Here is a 22,108-nt window from a genome sequence, read left to right on the forward strand (position 1 = left end):
AAAAAAAGTTAAAAGGAAAAAGGCGCTGACATCAGCCGCGAATGTAATTTAGATTTTAGAGCATTAATTAGATACGTCGAAAATGGTCTAGTTTCGGCCTGATGGCTGGTGGGAAGTACGTCCACGTTGAAAAATTCCAAGTTCAAATCCTATAGGTAAAAAGGCACGCGCTAAGACTCTTTAAGTCTTTAGAGGGTTTCATCATACTCAAACATGTTAAGAATTGAAAGATTTGTAGAGTACTAGGAAAATAAAAAAAAATATTAAATTTTAAAATGATAAATAGGTGATTTTGACCAAAATCACTACAACAAAAGTTAACATGATTTATTTATCTTTTTAAAATTTAATAAGTATTTTTTTGTTATTTTCTCCTCATTATATTGTAAATTCATATTGCTAGAATATCCATACAGCGGGAAAAAAAATTTATATGTCTATCCCGTCCCTTATCGTACACAACTATTTTTATGTTCGCTCCATTTATTCCGTACACTATGGTCATGTATGTTTGCATGTCTCACTTTTGTTACTATATATACACAGCCAATAAAATCATAATTAACAATAAAATTCTTTAGGTCCTACAGCAAGAAAGTATAAATCCGGCATTAATCAATGCATCAATACATAATTAAATCTATAGGAAACTAAATCATTTACAAATTCTAACGAAATTAATTATTCCTAAATCAACTAATAGATAGAAGAACTTTTGTCGTGCCCAAAAAATGATAATGCAATTTCAAAGCAAGAAGAGGGACCAGCCTTGGGGATTGGGGGGACGGACCAGCCGTAGGCTGCAACGACAAGAGGAGCATAGGTTTATAAAAGGGTATATCTTATTGACAGACAGCCCAAGAATCCAAGACAATCAAGATGTCACTCGCTAGGTGTTATTCTCCCTTCAAAATTCCCGATATTTACAAAACTAATTATAGTTCTACTGTTATCAATCAATCAATGACATTCCCAAAAGATAAATCCTATTGCAATTTGCATATTGAAAAATATGATACTTCAAATCCGTGAAGGCAAGTTGCCCGAGACCGGTAGCGTCAACAAGAACATGGTAATTCGGACATCGGACCAGTCATGAGATAATTTTATGACAAGGATCCTTTTTTATTCTTGACCACCCTCAGCTTCATCACAAGTTCCTCACGCTGAGCTTCTACCTCAGCATATTTAAGGCTCATGTTCAAGTAGCGCTCCTGAATGTCTCTTAACTCTGCCTCAAGCGTTGACTTTGTACGCTCGAATTTTTCTCTCGTCACTACTTCTCCTCCAGCAACTGATTTTATGGGGACATTCGCCTGATTGTTTTGGCCTTTTGAAAGTAACCTGCAAGGGACAAATTCATCATTTATATAATATACACGGTTTTATATCCGCAGCAAGGCATGTAACAAGAATGAAGATCCCAGAAAATTCAGCACAAGGGCTAGCGTTCTTCTCATGTTCTCCATTCGCAGTTTGCAGTAAGGTCTCAGCTACGGTTATATATAATTTGTTGATGATATGCTTGCCTATAAGCTCAAAAGGGAAAAAATGAGAACTTCTAACAGAGTGACTGAGCTCTACCTCCTACAATGCATCAATCTTCTGACATGCGAGAATAAAGCACAGCGTGTTAACCTCTACTGTTTATCAATTGATTCGTGCAAAATTTCAAAGAGCATAGAATAAGCGGCAGAACGCAAACAAGTGAAAACGGGATTCTTTGCTCGCATATAGAAACAATGCATAGATTGTCAATTGACTTGGAATTATTTCGCATAAACTTTTGGTTACGCAAAGATGGTTACGTGCACACTTCATAGACTTTTGGAAGACACCATGTTCCTCTCTAACCTGTTGACTTGAACTTCGTACATGTTATTCGCTTCTTTAGCTTTTGCTAGTTCAGCCTCAAGCAACTGAATCCTTGACTCTGGATCTACTTCGACCACATGAACACTTTCATCATGAAGTCCATTATCAATTTCCACCTATCAGAAAAGGAAGACAGTGAACATAAGCATTAAAAGTTATTTAATTAAAGCAAATGCCACGTGTTAGAAATTATAAATAAACTTTATAAAATTCAACATGGAGGCAAAATTAAATCATAAGCATCCCTAATGTATCACCTCACTCTGATGCCTGCTACTGTAAATGTCCTGTTGATTTTTCACAGTTTCTCTGTCATTCTTAGATAAGGGCTTTTTCCTATTACTGCGATGCTGGCTTGAGTTCTTCACCATTGGATTCTGCTATTTAAAAGATATATATATAAAAATCAAGAGTTCTAACACCAAAATGTAAATATGCCATTGAGGAGAAAAGATGTACCGACTTTTAAAATCTTCGGATCTTCAGGACCAGGTACAGCTTTCCTATTCATCTTGGGCGTTTGATTTCGCTTCTGTTCCTTAATCAGTTTCAGTTCTTCTTCAAAGGCTCGGGATTTTGCCTGAAACTCGACTTTTTCCTGCTCAAGTCCTTGTATGGTTTGTTGATACTGCCTGTTTATCCTTTTAATTTGATTGAGCTCGTTCTTTTGCTCAGTAATCTGGCCAAATAATGTTTCTTTCGTCTTTAAATCATTCTCCATCTGCACAAGCCTTTCTTCTAGGGTTGCTCTACTTCTTTTACAGTCTTCCAATTCAGATAATTCCTTTTCCATGGCTGAGGTCTTTGTTGCAAACAAATTCACCTCTGCCTTCAGATTTTCACAAAGTTCAGATGTCACATGCAATGATGCTTCTAGTTTCTCTTTCTCAGAACTGGTTGAATCGAGGTCCTTCTCGAGCACTATAATCTCATTTTTAAATTGATCTATCTGCTGCAATTCGTTCCTTAAATTTTTAGTCTCCTCCAAGAGTTGTTGTCTCTCACATTCAGCGACTTTAAGCTTCAATTCAAGGGTATCCATGGTGCTTTTGACTTTTAGTTCTCTTGACTTGTAATCCTCCACAAGCTTCAAAAGCTCTTCATGGTCAGACATCAGCATTTCCTGGTTAATTTTGGAAGCACCAAGCTCAGTTGTTAGGTCTTGCAGCCTTCTTGCATATTCTTTCTGCATAAGATTAGCCTCGTTCTTAGATGAAAGTACTTTAGATTGAACTTCCTCAAAATCAGATTCCAGTTTGGCTTTCCCGGCATGTAATGCAGATATTTCAAGCAACGCGTTGGAAACTATTCCCTCTTTTTCGTCATGCATTGCTGAAAGTTTCATGCTCAGATGCTCAATTTCTTGTTGAAGGTTCCGAATTTCTACAGTCGTCTCCATATGCAATTGATTCAACAAGCTTTGCTCCTTCTCCCTATGAATTCCACTTTCCCCAAGAAGCACATCTAATTCTGAAGTAATACTCTTCTCGGTTGATGTGCTATCTTCCAACAACACAGTAAATTTCTTTTCTAAGAGCTCAACTCTTTCCAAACATTCTGCAAATCTTTGGTCTGATTGCCTCAATCTGATTCCCATGATGGAAAAATGCTCCTTGAACTCCAGCTCTTGCCCTTCCAAATCTCCATTAGATTTCCGCAGAGAACTGCATTCTTTGGAAAGATTCTCGATTTCTGCTTGTAACCGCTGATTCTCTCTTCTGAGGTATTCACATTCTTGGTGAGCTTCTGACCACTGAAATTGTATCCCCTTTAATCTTCGTGTCATGTCTTCTTTTGAAAAATCCATCTCTGACTTTATCTTCATAATCTTCCCTTGAAGCGTTGCTGCATGAGATCTAGAGCTCCTTAGTTCTGACAGAATGGACTCTCGATCATTTTTCAAATCTCTCAATTGAGCTTCTAAAACGGACACGTACAGTGACAGTTGTTCTTTTACTTGTTCTATCTCTGATGTGTTGAGCTCCAGTTCATGTTTTCCATTTTCTAGCTCTGCTGGCTCTTTTTCAAAAATCTCTTTGGTAGAAATATGGGAGTCTATGCCCCCACTAAGAGTTGCAAGATCACTTTGTAAATGATACAAGCATTTAAAGATGAGATCTCTTTCTTTTAGCATGAACTCCACGTGTTCCTCTAGTTGACATTTGTCATCTTCAAGATGACAAACCTTAGCTTCCAATTCACTCTGGCACTTCTGCAGGACTCCAATTTCCTTTTCCTTAGATGACAAGTTAGCCTCAAGATTTTCTATTTCAGAAGCTTTATCTATTGCTTTCTTATTCAATTCTGTGATTCTTGCTTCCAGAACTATTTTCAAACTCTCCAATTCTTCAGTTGAATTATCAACCTGTCCAATGACTTTCTCCTCTGAGACATCTTCTAAATGGAGCATCGGAAATACTTTGTTTTTGACATCTGGCTCAGAGCTAATAAAACATTGATCTAAGAGCTTCTTAGGAGAAAAATCTTCAGATGTACCTCCTTTTCGCAATTCTTTCTGTGCTTCTTTAAGCTTGAATATGAGGTCAAGGTTTTCATTTGTAAGCTCATTGCAGTCTGCCTCAAGCTCCTGCAGTTTCTCTTTCAATATTTCAATTTCTCTTCTAAGATCTGCATCATCCACATTTCTGGATTCGGTCTCTGCATTAAATCTATCCGGCAGAGACTTGAGCGACTTTGTTTTCAAACATAAAATTTCTTCCTCTTTAGCAGATAATTTTCTTTCATATTCCTCTTTCATATCTGAGAAGATTTTGTGATCTGGACATTTTGCAGTTTCTATGTCATGTCGTTTTTCCTCCAACACCTGTTCCAGCTGCTGTACCTTGATCAGGAGGTCATTCTTTGACTCCTCCATTTGTTCTAACTGAAGCCTCAGGCTCCTGTTTCCTTCTATGCTTTGTTGGAAAGCGTTCTCTACATCACTGAATTTTGAAGGTAATGCTGAGAGGTTTTCTATCTCCACTTTCTGCTGTTCTATGGTCCCTTCCAGTTCCTGAAGAATAGAAACCAGGTGAATGTTTGCTTCTTGGCTCTTTTCCAGTTGTAAAGACAAGTTGGCGTTGGACTCTTTCTGAAACTCCAATTCATTCTTTAATGCCCTTTCAATTTCTGGAATATGTTCACCTTGACAATTTGAAACTTCAAATGCTTTCTGATTCGCTAATGCATGTTCCAAGGACAATTTCAGTTTCTCAATTTCAGTTTCCAAATTATCGCGTTCTGCGTGTGCTGCTGAAAGCTCCCTTCCCATGTTCGCCAGATTTTTGGACTGATCAGAAAATTCAGTCCTCAAAGTTTCCAAATCAACCATCAGCTTCCGAGCATTCATCTCCCACATCTTAGCTTCTGCTCGAAGCTCTTCAGTTGACTCTTCAGCACCTTCCTGACGACTATTAGAAGTAGTCATACTCATAGATGATGCTCCAACCACTTGCGTAGAAGACAAATTCCCTAACTTTGTCACCTGGGAATTTGATGATGAATGATTTGATTGAGAGAAATTATGAGCACGATAATTGCAGTCAGATACACTTTTAAGGGAACCGGTTGAATCTTGTCTTCCACCCAGGCTCTGTTCATCATCCCTTGAATCAATACTAGGGGAGAAGTTTCCCCTTCCTATAGATCCCTCTGTTGAGTTATAGCTGCAATGCGAACCAGAACCAGAGAAATTTGTTTCCTGCAGTCAAAAGACATGGCCCCGCTATCATCATATAGACTGGTCAAAAGTAAAATGCATCACGACTAAGACAAGCAAGCAAATAGCTCTAAAGAGGAAAACCCCGATAATTGCGGATTGAATACAACACCATACAATGAATGGCTTTATAAGAATCCATTAGAATGAAATGAGACTTTGATCTTATATATAGGTAGTGTTGTGAAATTAGTAATGACAACTGACGGGATGTTTTATCAGTGAAATTACGCTTTGATCTTATATCCAAGTAGTGTTGTAAATTTAGTACTGACAAATGAGGGGATATTATATCACTATGGATACAACTAGAGCCAGCTTCCATCATTGATAAGCACAGGCAGAGATCAATTTACGATTGTGCACAGATACCAAAGAACAGATGTACTTGTAGGGGAAGTTTATAATCTTACCCTACTCTCAAGTTCCCCAAGGGATGAGGTAGAGTCCAAAGCTTTTATAGAGGAAGATTCAGAACTCCCTACATATGAACAATCAGATACATTTGACTTGACGGCCACATTATGATTCTTTGCATTCTGATCGTTGATATGGGAATTTGTCTGTCTTGATTCCTGATCCCTGGGAAATTGTGCAAGACGTCAATACATACTGAGCTAATGGCACACATATAACAAAAAACCTACCCCACAGTACAAACCTGAATTTTGTTCTAGGCGTGAGGCACTGAACAGTAACCTGATAAAAGCAAAAATTACTGAGTTTCCAGTGCTAAGCTGAATGACGTTTTGTTGCAGCAGATTATTGGCATATAAGAGCGGGAAAAACAGAGGAAATACCGACTGGATAAGAAGAGATGAATGAAAAAGAACAGGCTCTCAAGAAAAAGCCTCCAAGCATTTCTTGTAGAATGTAATTAATGGAGTCTATGCCAGGTTGTCATCCATGACTTTTTTTGGGCCGAGGAAAGCAAGTGTGTGTGTGTGGGAATCAGCAAGATAAAAGCCAAATTTCATAAAATCTCAGTTACATGACTAACATGTAAAAATGTCCCATGATTGCACTTGTTCAGCGGAATTGAAAGCGGAATAGCCTCAGTTGAACTCAAGTAGCTGGCCATATCAACTGTAGCCTCTCCAAGAATGCTAGATCTTGATGATCCCTGATATATAGCGCATAAGTCAAATTATTTCTTGAGATGATTCAAAGAATACAAAATTAACTGAAAGAGTTGATTATGTTTAAAAAAGCAGAGGATAGAAATCTAAGTTCCATGCACCGCAGGAAATATGAACAGGGAAGGGGAAAAACTGTACATGTCTGTATCTGGATAACCAGAATGAGGGGACGAAGGAAAGGAGGGAACCAGCTTAGTACCGTGGAAACAAGGAGTTTGAGAAGACAATCTTCAATCTCCTTCGAAGAATCATCCCGTGAAACCGATATAGAATGTGAAATGGTATCTGTCCATTGACAACTTCCATTGCGCACGATTGCTTTGCCCGACTTTGCAACTGTTTTACCATTTTCTCTGGAGATAATAGAAATGAACAGCTTGTCCCAGCCCTTGGGTACCTGCTCACATAAGAATCGGCACTTGCTATGTACTGAGGCTGAAAAATGCTTGTAAAAAAAGTAGTTATAGTAATTGCACTTATTGTGAGAATATATCGTTTGTGGCTAGGATTTGATAAGCTTTTAAACAAGTTCTTGGTGGTAATGAAGATTACGCATCAAATCCCAAGATCATAAGTCTCAGAGCCACACTCCGCGATTCTTTACATAACATGAAATTTTCTAATAAAAAAGGAAAACGGATAAGTCCATAGCCATAACTCTGATTACATCATATAAGGCAATCTGTGAGTACTATTCTATCGGAATAATATCGCCGATGATGATCATTTTGGAAACACATAGAAGGCATTGCACGCCAACGTCGATTCGTTGCAGAAAATCTATCTCTTCAAAGCATAGAAATCACTTTCGTATGACAACTTAGAGCAAAATGACAAAGCAGATTAATGACGGGAAAATTGAAAGGATAACATGGAAAAGGGGAACAGGAGATGAGTAACCTCGAGGGCCTTGAAATGCGACAACTTGAATTCAAGCCTGTCTTCTGATTTAGAAGGCCTGTTCTTGTGAAGCCTAAACATTTCCTCTGTTTCTCTCCCTCCCTCTCACTCCTGGCTTGTATTATGGTTCTTCATCAATCAAAATCGCTACAATTCAACATAAGCATAATAACCAGCACCAGCACCACCTTCATCGTCTCCACAACCAACATTACCAACTGGAGAGAGAGGGGGACGTTGCAGGGCGTTAGCTAAATGGTCATTGTAGGTAAGGATGTTATTTTATTGTTCCTTCAACAATTGGCGTTACACTCTGGTGAGAAAGAGACACTAGAAAGATATTCTTATGTCTGATACACTGAGATATACGCACTGGCTCTAGCACTCCCATTGCTTGTTGGTGTAGGCGCAAAGCTGAAAGAAGGTGGCGGTCCCACCAAATGGATGCCGAACCCCGCCGCACTCAGTTCATGCTCGCGTAGCTCTCGGAACCAAAATGTCGCCGAAATATTCTCTTTTGCTGACGTGGCGGTCGGTGGTTGGCCAAAAACCTTGTGGGCCTCGATTCTGTTCCTTGACTTGTATAGAATATAGATGGATAGGGGAAGAAATCGAGAGTGGATCGGCCTCATTTTCTTCCGGCGCTGGTTAGCTCTAACAGCTCGCGCCTGGCGCTATCACATTGCCGAAGAAATTTGCTAATGTGAAGAAGGAAATATAGACTAGTTTAAGATCATGTGTGATTATTTTAGCAACCACGTTCTCTCAGGCTTTGTTTGGTTCAATGGAAGGGAGGGGAGGGGAGGTTAATTAAAGGGAGGGGAGGGGAGGGGAGGGGAGGTTATGGTTTTGTTTGGTTGGAGGGGAGGGAAAGGGAAGGGAGATTTCTTGTTTGATTCATAAGGGGAGGGGAGGGGAGGTAATTATAAATTGATAAATATACCATTATCTCTATATTTAGACTAATTTATTTTTTTAATACACACGATATAATATATAATTATAATACACACATGTTATGATATGTATATATTAATACATATGATATGTATATATTATATAATTATATAATTATATTATTATTATCAAATATTATTAGTGGCTAAAAAAGAAAGAAGTGAAAAAAGATTTTTAATAAGATGGACAAACTTGAAATATTAAAAAATTAGTATGGATAGTTTGGTCAATATTAGACATAATATTTCTCTCCCCTCCAAAAAACCCCAAATTTGGAGGGGAGCATGGGGAGGGGAGGGGAGCACTAAAAGACAAATTTCTTCCCTCCCCTCCCCTCTATTTTTCCCAACCAAACACACCCCTCCCCTCCCCTCCCCTCCCCTCCCCTCAACAACCCTCCAACCAAACAAAGCCTCAGCTCCACATGAAACCAAGAGCGACCTATATTACGACTTTTTCATCTTCGTATATACGAAAATTAGTTTAATTTGACTTTAAGCATATAAGACGCTATTGCAGTTTATATTCAATATTTATCTATGTAATTCTCAAGTAATTTTTATGATAATTGCATATTACTATTAATTTAAATATATATAATTAATAAGAATATTTTAGAAAGAATAAGATTTATGCCAGTTATCATGCTCACGGTAATCGTGGGTTAGTCAAGTACCGAGCGGTTAACTGTTAAAAACGTCTCAGTAATAAACCTACCTCAAAATGAGTGTCTCCTATTCAGTTGCAAAGTTTATTTTGTACATTGTAGAAAGTTCCATTTTTTTACTTGATGGGAGTTCTCAGCGTTGGTTTATATAGTTAGAATGAACCAACATTAAATTTTAAAATATCAATTAATCAGTCATATCATGTGACACTAGGAATAATATTTTACTCCTCCGGTCCTTATTATAAGACCCAATTTGACTTTTTATTTGGTCCTAATTATAAGACCCAATCCATTTTCTCTCTTATATTTATGCATTTTTTTCCAAGATAATCCTTCTAATAATGATAGTTTTAGCCAATATACTTAATTAGCAAGAATATTTTAGGAATAACAACACTTATTTATTATAAATAACTAACTTAACTTACTTCCTTAATCTCCTCAAATAAGTCAATTGGGTCTTATAATTAGGACCGGAGGAGTATATTGGTTTTCTTATTGCTTTTATTAACAAAGCACTGACTCTACCCTTACATATGTGGTTGCCAGACACTCATGAAGAGACACATTGCAGTGCTTATATACTTTTAGCTGGAATCTTATTAAAAATGGGAGTGTATGGATTAGTACTACAAATAACTAACTAAATTAATTTTCTTAATATTTTCAAATTAGTTAACTAGATTTTAAATTAAGAATCAAAGTTAGTATTTTATTTTGTGAATTTTCCAGCTTCATGTATATCTTATCTTATACTATTAAAATATTAAATGTTGATTCACAGATTTTTTTTTTTTTTCCTACCAGATTTTCGATTTAAAACAAGTGCATTTGGTTCACGGATGGCACAATTTGTCATTCCCTTTTTTCAAATATAAAGCATTTTCAGAAAATCACCTGTTTTGATATGTAAAATATTTTATCGTTATTTTTAATGAGAGATGTGTAATTTTGATATACTCTTATTGAAACATCAGATAAAAATATTTTAATTGTCCTTAAAATTTCTTAAAATCTTGTATATTAAATTATAGGATTTTAAATAAAGGTAGTACTTTTTTTTTTTTAAAGGACAAGGAAAGTAATCTCTTTTGTGTTGGCGGGGAACATAGGACAAATATAGTCAACTTTGCCCTACTAAATCATGCTAATTGCTCTGGGATCCCTGATCACGACCATAAACTTAACCATGGCGTTTAACAGCTGGGTTAATGTTTTGTCGTCGCGCAGTTGGTTCAACTAACGCTTGTTACAGATCAACAGAATGATCCAACATTCCATCTCCTAATGCTTAATAGCAAGCATTATTTTAATAATTGAGGATGTAACAGATACAGTCTTTACTTGACCCTGCTATAACTAGTAACATTCAAAATCTTATTTAATGCCCAGTGTTATTATCAAAGAAACAAAATATCATCCTATTTTGAGTATTATAGGTTTTTTTCTCCTTACTAATTACTAAAATTAAAGACATGGATGAAATTTAGTTCAGCATACGCCCCTTCTTCGACCAGCATCGAAAGAAAATGGCAAAGCTCCGCCACGCATGTTTTACCTAGTATTGCCAGCCTACATTTCCGGCTTTCCGTACTCTGTTTTCAATTAATTTTTACACCAGCGACAACTGACGAGAGTGACAATGCATCCATCCAACGCATCGTAGGTTGCACGCAACACAATAATTCATTATTCATTGACTCTAATTTCATAATACAAAGTTTAACTGAAAAAGAAAGATATACTTCCATCATGCGCAAACTTCAAATAGAAAAAGTACAGAGTCATGATAGCTAAATGATGCAAACAAAACAGAATTCTGCCTGACTCATCTGCCAAGACATTTCTTTCTCACCTCGAATATCAATTGATCTTCTTTAGGAAATTCCAAAATGCAGAAAAAGCTGCACCATCGATTGGGCCATCTAATATAAAAAACTTTGCATTAACCAGGAGAAAACTTCGTACCAGATATTCAGATAACATTTGATAGTCAATCAAAATTATAAGTTTCTATCATAACATCAAAAGTGGGGATGATCAAATGCATCTCGTGCAAATATATATATATATATATATTTTAAAAAATAACATAAGTAAATGATGCGCTGAAGATATGGGCAACTTTACAGCCGAACTTGTCTGAGGAAGATGAAGACAATCAACTATTTTCCCCGTGGGCTGAGTTTCATGTACAAGCCCTGAAAAAAAAAATTTGTTAAGCCAACAAAAATTGAAGTTGACATGTAAGTAACCCCCTTGGAAGTTTACTTGTTCTCCCTTACTTTCCCTTTAATAGAAAAGCTCACAAACAAGAAAAAGTTAACAACCAGTTAACCAAACACACTCGGTCCAGGGACTTCTAGTTATTTTTGATAGACCAACAACAGTTACTCGATAATAAGATCCTTTTACACGGGTTTTGTCAGAAACATCATGAAAAACAGTGAGGAAAATTATGTAAGCAGATTAACGTGAGGCTAAACTACTCAGAAGAGCACAATATCTCAGACACAAGAAGATACATTACATTTGTTGTATGTATAGTTGCTCCAGTGGTCATGCTAATATTCTGATCAGGAACTAGTTCAAAATTCATGTGTTGCAGAAAGATTGCGAGAGCAATTGTTGCTTCCAATAAAGCAAACTGATCACCAACACACTTGCGGGGTCCTCCACTAAACGGAATAAATCTGCCACATATTTGACCCATTAGAATGAGAGCAAACTAAGACATATAGCCAGATAGAGCCCCCATTCAACCCTCCCAGCATATGGCACTTGATACGAAATAAAGAGTCAGTGTCTCGAAAATCTTGAAGTATTTCCGTAAGTGTATGAGGATAATGGACACCTGAAATCTGTATTTGTTTCATTTGGGACTGGCCCATCCAAATCAAATCTTTCTGGCAAAAACTCTTCAGCCCTCTCCCAAACCTTGCAAAACCATATCGAAGGTAGTAAAATCGATCAAAATATTAAAATTACAAAGAAATGAAAAAACATTCAGTACTTGATAAACCTACCATATCAGATGGGCTAAAGAAATCTAGCAAAATAACATGGAAGAAAGAAATAATTTTAACATTGTTTTGCAATCACCACAGCAAATTCATAATTGATGGATACAGATTATGTAACAAAAGATTTACACTAATTCATTGTAAAACCCAGCTACTTCAATGGGAAATCATATGAAGAATGAAGGTGAACAGAATCAGAACAATTGGGAGGCATTTGGGAGGTAACCATATGATAGGTAAAATCATTTAATTCTTAGGCGGAATATGAAGCACAAACATCTCAATTGATTCCTCAAAGAAACAACGGACCCAAAGAAGAGAATATTTTACAAATGGAAAATATCAGGCGATACCTCTGAAGAGTGATGGATGTTATATACAGAAATCATAATATCTTGACCAGCATCAACCTTGTAATCTCCAGGGAGCACATCAGGAACTTGAGCTCTTCTTAACAAGACCTGAATAATGCACAGAGGAACATTAGTAGCAAAAGACAATTGATGAAGCAAGCTCTATTAAAAAAAATACAAATAAATAGCATTTAATTTAATTAGCATAAGTACTACAATAACTAGCTTAGCAACCTACAGGAGGATGTGGATAAAGCCGAAGTGACTCAATAATGCAGCGTGTCAAGAACTTAAGATTTTTAATATCTTCATAGGCAGGACGTCTTCCTTGCAAAACTCTGTCTACCTCTTCTTGCGCTTTTGCCAAGGAGGAAGAGTCCTGCATAAATAAAGCACATATTTTTAGACAAAAATGCACACTGGAGCTTTTTTTCAATATATAATTGGTGGAATCTATTTCTTTTAAGGAAACTGGAGCTCTCATTTTGTTCAGCAGTGGCTATACAATACACAAACAGAGGCACATACTACTTTCAAAATAACAATGGATATGTTAAAAAATCCTTGAAACATGCCGGAAGCTAGATTTTATTGAAAGTCTATGAGGATGTTAAATCAGCTTGTGATGCTCACATTAACCCAGTTAAGTTGGCTTTACAATTTCAATATTGACTCCCAGTGTAATCATGAAGAGTCTGGGGGAAGAAAAGGCTATGATTGAGAAGTAGTTCAAATGCACAATTCAAACAGAAAACTGGGATCAGTTGATCTATTTAAAAAATTAACTTCTGCAATACCCTATTAGAATGAGAAGCAGCAACTCATTGACCTGGTGAAACTGAAGCGGGGTTGCCGGCAATTCATAAGATTAATCAGAATAGAGATCACGTTTTATGAAAAAAATTAAATTAAATTAAAATGATACCTTGCTAAGAAGATAAAGTGTCCAGGTTAAAACTGAACCAGTGGTTTCATGGCCAGCAACTAACAGTGACAAAAGATCATCCCGTAGCTGCAGACTGGAAACCTAAGACATAAAAAACCATCAAGTAAAATAGAAACAATATGTCAACTTCATATGTTGTAAACTAATGATACTATAAACAAAACCATGTTATGCACAGTATTCATGGTGACAATACTACCCCATATTCGGTGTACCGAGCAAGTCTTGATATTAAAATGTCCAATCAGAATAAATATTAAATTTCATTATTTACACATCAAACCTCTAGTATTGTGGAGGATGAAAAATCAGCTATCTGCATATAAAAACAATGATGACAGGAAAATCATAGCATGTGTCACCAAGAAAATGCAACAAACCTCTTCTCTGCTGGCAAGCAAGAAGCGAAGGATACTAGGATCAGTGTTATTCACGTATTCATCATTACCATCAATTCTTTCACCCGCAGCCTCCACAATCTCTTTACATTTCACAATAAGTTCTTCAACAGTTTCCCTAATCACGTTTACAGCTTTCTCAGCTTTTATTTGTCTAGGGATTATTTTGCAAAGAGCTTTAACCTGGAGGGGGAAAAAACACAGCATGATCAGCGTAGAAAGAGAATGAAAACCAAGACTTAAAGATAATAATACCTGCCTTCCAATAAGGCAAAATATCAGTTGAACGAGCTTCTGCCTCCTTCAATGCAGTGTAAACAGCCTCAATAACAGGACTATCTGTATTAAGTGAATCGAAGTTGTAGTTGAATACAGACAAACCGATAACATCTAGAGTCAACTGCGAAAACTTCTCCTCCATGTTAACAGGAGTTCCATTCAGTGCATCATATTGTAGCTTCTCCACTAGTCTCTCAGCACATCTACAAAATACCCGATCAACTATAACAGACAAGTATCGTTTATGAAGAGATGGAACCACGGCCCTGCGCCTTACCTAATACATATAAGAAATAGCTGTAATGTAGAGCTGGTTGCATAAGGTAGCCTATAAAATCATGAAAGGAAGTCTAGAAGCACAAGTTCGACCAATTTAGCAACAAATAAATTATGGGTCATCGTTGCACCTATGGAACATGGTTTGAGATGAGACGATTATAATACTGTACCTAGAATAAATAACTCGCTAGAAAAACAAGCCACATTGTTAATTTGTTTTATAACAGACGGAATGAACTTCCCATTCTCACAACAACATCTTATATGTATAAATCAAAGAATTGGAGACTAATAAAATTGAGGATGTTAACAATCCTAGACATAATTGCAAATATAAGGGACTCCCCATTTTGAATATAATAAACTACGTCAGAATGGGCAGAATCTTAAACAATTCAAAATTACCGTCCAGAGTGCGCCTTCAGCAATTGCAAAACCGGACCCAAATAGGAACTCCGAAACCTCGGAGACAAGACCCTTTGCATATGTACCATAATTCTTTAGAACATGCTTCGCGACAGCAGGGTCACTAACCACCACAAAATTTCTAGGCCCGGCGGCGAGTCGGTAAATAGGACCATACTCATTCATCCATTTAAACAGAGGGAGAAAAAGAGCGCCACCTAGAAGATCAGAAACATCGTCGAGTTTGGCACTTGCAGCAGGAATGCCAGAATCGTCCTTCCCTAAGGTGAGGGACCTAGTCAATGAAGTCAGCCAATCTGGGCTGACCCAAGAACTGGATTTTTTACTGCTGCTGTTTGAATTCGTGGTGGGATTTTTGTCAATGGATGATTTGACAGAGAGGCGAAGCGGATAAGATTTTAGAGTGAACGAACTAGTTTTCTGAAGAGGGCATAGTGGGGAAGATAAGAGGCAGAGTGAGCAAGGCATTGTTTTAGTTGAAAGAAAAAAACCGCGAATTTCAGCCTTTCTTTCCCACCATCACTGCAAGTTGTATTTTAAGCATCCAGAAGCGAACCAGTCTAACTGAAATGCCAGTGGCGGTTTAGCCATTAGGAGAAAAAAAATGCCCGCGGGATGCGACCTGCAAAGTTGCGGTGGGAAGTTCTTTTCAATTTATCGTTATTTTAGAAATAAATTTTCCCTCTTAATTTTTATATTGCAGCGCAATATATATATATATATATATATATATATATATCACGTGTGTGTATTTCTATATTTTTTTTGGCAAACACTGCTATTTTTGTGGGTTAAAGTACAATTTTAATTCTGGTGTTATTTTTCAGATGTAATTCAATTGCAAATTGCACACATACAAAATTAAGGTCAAAATTGCAGTACTAAAAAATCAGAAATAAAATTGCATTTGAGAAATAAGATAGGGGTTAAAATTACATCTTAATCTATTTTTTTAAACGTAAGTATTCTCTTATTGAAAATAATTTTGTTTAAGACACTGTGACTATTAAATGTGATTTTTATTTAATTTTTGACAAAAAAAAAGGCAGCTATTTTTTAGTTTTCTACAAATATGGCTCGAATTGAAAAATTTATCATGGGCCCAAATATTATATATTACAAAAACATGAAAAATATCCTGTCAAGAGGCACCAGACCACATGATCTTTGAGCCTAACCCAGTAACCGGTCTGGGTGGTTCAGTCTCAGTCGTCCCAGGCTGAATTGGGTTCCTCTAAGTTGGATCAGAATTGACTGGGTCATTGTCCGGAAAAAGTATTGAGACTGGGTTCGAATGCAGATTTGTCTTTTACATTTTGGTTTACGCTCCGGAGGCAGTATTCGACTCTAAAGCAGTTTTTTTATTACAGTTTAAATAAATACTCATCCGATTTTTAATATAAAATCTACTACCTCCAGTTTTTATTATAAGACTTAGTTGAATAATTTGAAAAGATTAAAAAAATTAGTTAAGTTAATTATTTGCGATAAATAGGTGTTGTCTTTCTTAAAACACCCTTGCTAATCATGTATATTACCTAGTTACCATTTCATGAAACCTTTTATATATATACAACCACTTTAAGAACTATTGTGAAAAAAATAAATAAATATGAAAGACAAAATGGATTATGGTCTTATATTTGGGACCAAATTAAAAATCAAATAAACTCTTATAATAAGGAACGAAGGTAGTATTTAACTAATTTGATTAGATTAAGAAGGTTATGTAAGTCACTTAATTATAAGAAATATGACATATTTTTCCTAAAACACCATAATCATCTTTCTTAATATCTGTCTTCCCTCTTCTACTTGATTATAGTTAAAGAAGTATCCATGGGGTAACTTAGGAAAAATAAATTTTTATTTTATTTTCTTTGTTTTAAGCTCTTTATAATGGATCGTTCATTTTCACCAAATAAATAATGATCGGTATGACTTTTACGGTAAAATGAGCTGGTCAATAAATAGCATGGAGTTCACAGAAATTAATCTTTGAATATAATCCTGGGAAAACATCGTTGAAATCTTCGCTGAGATTATTTAAGACTGGACTTTTAAAGTCTTCAAGTAAACGTTATCGACACATAATAAAATTCACGCTTTTAGTGCATTGAGCTGGTCACATGACACTTGACTTTGCTTGTTATATTAGAAATTATTAACTCGTGCGTTGACTTTCTCATCCTTCTCAATATCTTGTTGCAGGGACACCATCGCTTTCAACTCCAAAAGCACCCCTTTAATTTATTCATCCGAATGGGCCAGAAATTAAGGAAGGAGTTACACGCATGTTAATCGAGGCTTAAGATTAGAAAAGGCACTCAAATCTTTGTTAAAAAAAATATCACACTGATAGGAAAATACTTATCCAGTCATAAATATAAAATTCATTTTATAATATAAAATACACTATAAAATATATTTTGAAGATCAGGATTATATGAAACGCAGTCGGTTTAATTGATTTTCAAACTACACTGATTCAACACATAAGTGACGTGACTGACAATCCACAGGAAATTAAAAGCGCGCATCTATGTGTTAGCACCTAGTATCAATTCATCAATATCGCTCCAAAAAAAAAGTTATCAATATGTGTGAGTGCGCGTCCCCCGGAAAGTTACCATTATTGATCCGAAAATATTCTTTCCACGTGGCAGGCTTTCTCTTCTATTTGTTTCCTCTTTGGTGATTAGTACAGCAGGGCTTTGTGTGCATGTAATCAATATGTCTTTCTCAAAACCGTACCCTACAATGAAGAGACAGGACCCATGTTCCGTATCTTCTTCTTTACCATTTCTGGATGGTGAATTACTTACAGTCATAGATTAGTTACGTTCATTATTTCGGTAACTTCCTAGACTCGAGAAAATCCTTTCTCTTGAGTTCTCTGGTGGAAAGGTACTCGAGAAAGTCGCCAAAATTCGTGTCCTTATAAAGCTTTGGATTCATCTCGTTGACGAGCTTCGACGACGGCCTCACCGTGCAGCTAAACGGAAGGCTATGCAGAGACACCACAGATATTCGACTCTTCGCCGCGTTCACCAAAGCCCTATGCAGAACGCTCTTGTACTTGCCATTGCTAAATATCTGATCCATACAAACACCAAATATTAACACGATAATCGATATTTATATATATACACACCACTTTCAATAGTTTTCTTGTGCATCTGCAAGAAGTTCAACGAGAAACCCACCTCCATGTGATCGCCGAGGTTAACGACGAAAGTGTTGGGGACAGGACGAACGGTGACCCATTGGGCTTGATGTTGGATCTGCAGGCCCCCAACCTCGTCCTGGAGGAGAAGCGTGAGGAAGCCATAATCAGAGTGAGGAGGGATCCCGAGAGTTAGCTCTGGTTCTGGGCATGGCGGGTAGTAATTGGCCACAATCATCTGGCTACCATCTTGGAAACCTTTAATTAAAATGTCTTCTTCTTCTTCTGCTTCTGTCTCGTCTTTTTTGGCTTGCTGCTCAATTCCTAAGCCCAGGCTCTCTAGAATGGCCTCCACTAACGTTAGGAACAAGTACCTGGTTCTTTCTGCGTAGGTAGCCGCCACTTTCCTTTTAAAGAATAAAAACACGACCGTCCCAACAAAGTTAAAATTGGCCCCCATCATGCCTTAATAACGTTACAACGTGTGACGTTTTTGGGCGATAGCGAATAAGAAATTCAAGCGTAATTAAATGTCCAAGTGAGGCTATTCGGCTAATTAAATGAATAGGTTATTGGGTATACGCAAGAGTATGACGTAGAATATTATAACAGTAGAGGTGACTTAGGAGTACTCACCGCAAGTCCACGGGGGAAGGAGGCCAATGGGGAAGGAAATCAGGTAAGGGATGGCACAGGAGCTTAAGGAAGTCCCTCCAGCAAAAGACTGTCTCTCTGGTGGGGCTGTAACTAGTCCCATATCGGACAGGGGCTTGCACGTCTGTTGTCATGAACCTGGCTCTTTCCTCGTAAGGAAGATCGAAGAACCTCCAACTCACATCCATCATTCTCCTCAGAACATCATCTGGAATCCCATGATTTACCAGCTGAAATTCAAAGAAAGAAAAAAAGTCAACGCGCGTATATCTACCATTTAATTAATATAATATTCCAGTTTTCCTGATCATCAGTTTAATCACTGATGACCAGAGAAATTAAAATCCACACCCACCTGAAAAAATCCATAGTGTTCACAAGCATGAGAGAGGGAATGAAGGACTTGGGGCCTATTGGGTCCTAGCAACTCACCAAAATCAATGATGGGCAGCTGAATTAGATTTAAATCGGGAGCATATTGTTCTTCCACGCTGGTATTGGGTCGGTCTGAGGCAGGGAATATATACCTAGGAGGGACCCTGTGAAGGCCATTTTCAGAAAGCTGTTTCACACCTTTATAAAGGTAGTCGCTTTCTGGTGTATCATCATCTCCCTCCTCGCTGCTCTCGCGAGTTATCGCCGTTGAAGGAGACATGTCTACGGAGGACCAATATGAAGCGGCTAGAAATGGTTAACCGATAGATATACAGGAGAAGGAAAAACGTTATGGGAATATATATGAAAAGGGAACGGACGGGTTGGGATGTCGTGTTGGGATTTTGCAGCGTATAAGGAGGTTTATATAGAGAACTGGGAAGGTGGTGGGGTAAGGAACAGTGTCAGGTTTTGGGGAAAGCAGGTTCGGGTTTCTGAATTCAGAGGACTGCTTCTTTCCATTACCATTTAAAAACAAGAGCGTTGACAAAAGTTCCAGTCACGGCCTGAGGAGAAGTAAGGGATTAGAACTATTCAAGTATAATGCATTGTCTCTTTCCCCCTAGTTGACGATGGATTCATCCAACAACTCAGCAAGGATGATGATTTGATGATGTGTTGCATCAGACTCTCAAACAACCTATATGGGGTTTGTATTTTTATGCGGGAGAGGGTTCATGCACCAGAAAATGTCGTTGCACGATTATAATTATTACCTTCGGGCGGGTGAGCGACCAACAACGTTGTCCTCCTGTAGGGCCGTCCTTCCTAGCTAGCATACATGGCTCGTCATGCAGAGCAATCCTAGTCCTTCTTCCCACCTAAGTTATACAAGAAGCAAGTTATAATTTAAACTATAATTTCTTTTGTTATTTAATCAGATGTACTCCTCCGGTCCTTAATGTAAGACCCATTTAACTAATTTGATTAAATTAAGGAAGTTAGGTAAGTTAGTTAATTATAAGAAAAGTGATACATTTTTCCTAAAACACCATAATCATCTTTTTTAATACCTCATCTCCCTCTTCTATTTGATTATGGTTGAGGGAGTATCTACAGGAGTAATTTAGAGAAAATTGATAAATATGAGAAATGGGTCTTATATTCAAGACCAAAACCAACTTAAGAATTGGGTCCTATATTAAAGACTGGAGGAGTATTATTATTCTTAATTAATAACTTGATATTATATTATATGTGAGAATAATGCGTGATCATTAATTAAGTTTGTATACATTTAGAAAGTGGTGTTTTTTTTTGTATCCTAATGCTTTTTTTTTCAAATGAATATTGAATGGGGATTGTTATAGTTTTTAATGATCAAATACAATTTATTATCTTATAGTATGATTTTTTCTCTTCAGGATATATAGGCTAAACTTGACGATCTTATATACTGTGCAGGGACTGGATCGCAAAAACCAGGCAAGACCAAGCTTATGACTACAAAATCATGATGTTAGCGTTTGGATGATGAACGCCGTCGATTTACACTGACTCTTGCACAAATAAATGAGCCCTTCGTTGCAATTAATAGAATATTTAGATGTTTATCAAAGTCAAATGATATATATCCCTCACAACAAATCTAGATCAGATCATATATAATGTATTTTATTTGGTCAACGCATGATGGGTGTAGTACTTGATGCTTAATCTGAAAAATTATAGATATAATCCCCTTGATAACTTCAGAATACTGTGGTAATTAATTAAAGACGCATTAGTTCGACGTTCACACACTGAGAGATTATTGACGCAGTAATTAATTAACCCCACTGAGTATGCATGGTTCCTAATCAGCCTACAAGATCTACGTCGTCGATCCTGCTCAGGTTTCAGTTGATACGCTGGAAAAGTTATACACATGTCAAATCAACTTGTATTTTAGCCCTCGTCATGCCTTGGATTTCAATCTCGAATCATATAATATGCTCTTCTGGCCCTCATTTCCCATATATTTCACACGTACCCGTAAAAATTTTAAATTTTATCAATTCTTATTTAAAATTTAATAATTTTTTAATTTTATTCTGTTTAATATACAATGTATCTCATGGGAATAAAATCAATACAATAATAAATGAAGAATAAAATCGTATATTCACATGAAAATTTTCTCTCTTCACCCCATAAATAAGACTATTGGAATAATTAACAAGTCTCAAATAATTTTAAAATTATTATCAATATACTAAATAAATTCATTTTTAAAAAATTATCCAATTAAGGTGTGTTTGTATATCAGTATATATGTATGTATGTATACGGCGTACAGAAGCAAGAGCCCCTAATTATACGCCAGAGCTAACACATTGGAAGACGCGGAAATTAAGAATAAGAGGGAGCTGGTTAATTTAATTATTTCTATAACGAAGGCCTTTGGAAGCAGTTGAATAATTAGTGATTCTAATATTTTTGGACACAGCCTAACAAAGTCAAAATTATTTGATAATAGGAATCCAAATCCCTTGATTCTTGATTGAGGGATATTAGTACCCATCGAATCGTGATATAATGATATTAAGTGAAAAATTACGAATTTGTTTCTTAAAAATGTAAACGAAGGTATTTATTCTAACACCGCTAGGTATTACGATCTCATAGTTAATATCTTTTAACTGAGGCTCGATCGGAACTGAAGATATATAGTAAGATTCTCGGACAGTATTCTCTACTTGTTTTTGCCGTTTGTTGTGTGCTTTTTCCCTCACTGTACACCCAAAAATATCAAGTGCAAGTGACGTATACTACATATAACGCATCGAATGAACAAGTGATCTTATTGACAAGGCGTGAGCGAATAATGTAGATTTGATTAATTTCACACACTCTCTCTCTCTACACAAGCACACAGAGTTAGCGCGGCAAGAATTTGTTAACAACGATA

At 36.7% G+C, this 22,108-nt stretch overlaps 3 protein-coding genes across 4 annotated transcripts; all 3 read right to left on the bottom strand.

Annotated features, from left to right (window-relative positions):
• Positions 1-713: 713 nt before the first annotated feature.
• LOC114745970 (paramyosin-like) lies at positions 714-4,692 on the bottom strand. 2 transcript variants are annotated; one of them, XM_028934150.1, is made up of 4 exons: positions 2,339-4,692; positions 2,133-2,252; positions 1,876-1,991; positions 714-1,344 (listed from the first exon to the last, which is right to left on the bottom strand). In XM_028934150.1, the coding sequence occupies exons 1-4, from the start codon at positions 4,631-4,633 to the stop codon at positions 1,107-1,109; spliced, it is 2,769 nt and encodes a 922-aa protein (XP_028789983.1). In that variant the 5' UTR covers positions 4,634-4,692; the 3' UTR covers positions 714-1,106. The 2 variants fall into 2 exon arrangements, with proteins under 2 accessions (XP_028789983.1, XP_028789982.1); XM_028934149.1 differs by having other exon boundaries at positions 1,855-1,991.
• A 6,714-nt stretch (positions 4,693-11,406) lies between these two features.
• LOC114745971 (carotene epsilon-monooxygenase, chloroplastic) lies at positions 11,407-15,529 on the bottom strand. Its single transcript, XM_028934151.1, has 9 exons — positions 14,943-15,529; positions 14,239-14,535; positions 13,962-14,162; positions 13,561-13,662; positions 12,874-13,014; positions 12,636-12,743; positions 12,114-12,196; positions 11,790-11,952; positions 11,407-11,460 (listed from the first exon to the last, which is right to left on the bottom strand). Exons 1-9 carry the CDS (start codon positions 15,429-15,431, stop codon positions 11,425-11,427), a joined length of 1,620 nt encoding a protein of 539 aa, XP_028789984.1. The 5' UTR covers positions 15,432-15,529; the 3' UTR covers positions 11,407-11,424.
• Positions 15,530-17,598: 2,069 nt separating this feature from the next.
• On the bottom strand, positions 17,599-19,621 carry LOC114745954 (protein DMR6-LIKE OXYGENASE 2-like). Its single transcript, XM_028934133.1, has 4 exons — positions 19,139-19,621; positions 18,766-19,013; positions 18,170-18,536; positions 17,599-18,059 (listed from the first exon to the last, which is right to left on the bottom strand). Exons 1-4 carry the CDS (start codon positions 19,436-19,438, stop codon positions 17,811-17,813), a joined length of 1,164 nt encoding a protein of 387 aa, XP_028789966.1. The 5' UTR covers positions 19,439-19,621; the 3' UTR covers positions 17,599-17,810.
• Positions 19,622-22,108: the final 2,487 nt, after the last annotated feature.

This window comes from Neltuma alba, unplaced genomic scaffold (assembly GCF_004799145.2).
Source record: "Neltuma alba isolate B1F8T4 unplaced genomic scaffold, ASM479914v2 tig00004862_pilon, whole genome shotgun sequence".
In the NCBI taxonomy this organism is placed as follows: domain Eukaryota; kingdom Viridiplantae; phylum Streptophyta; class Magnoliopsida; order Fabales; family Fabaceae; genus Neltuma; species Neltuma alba.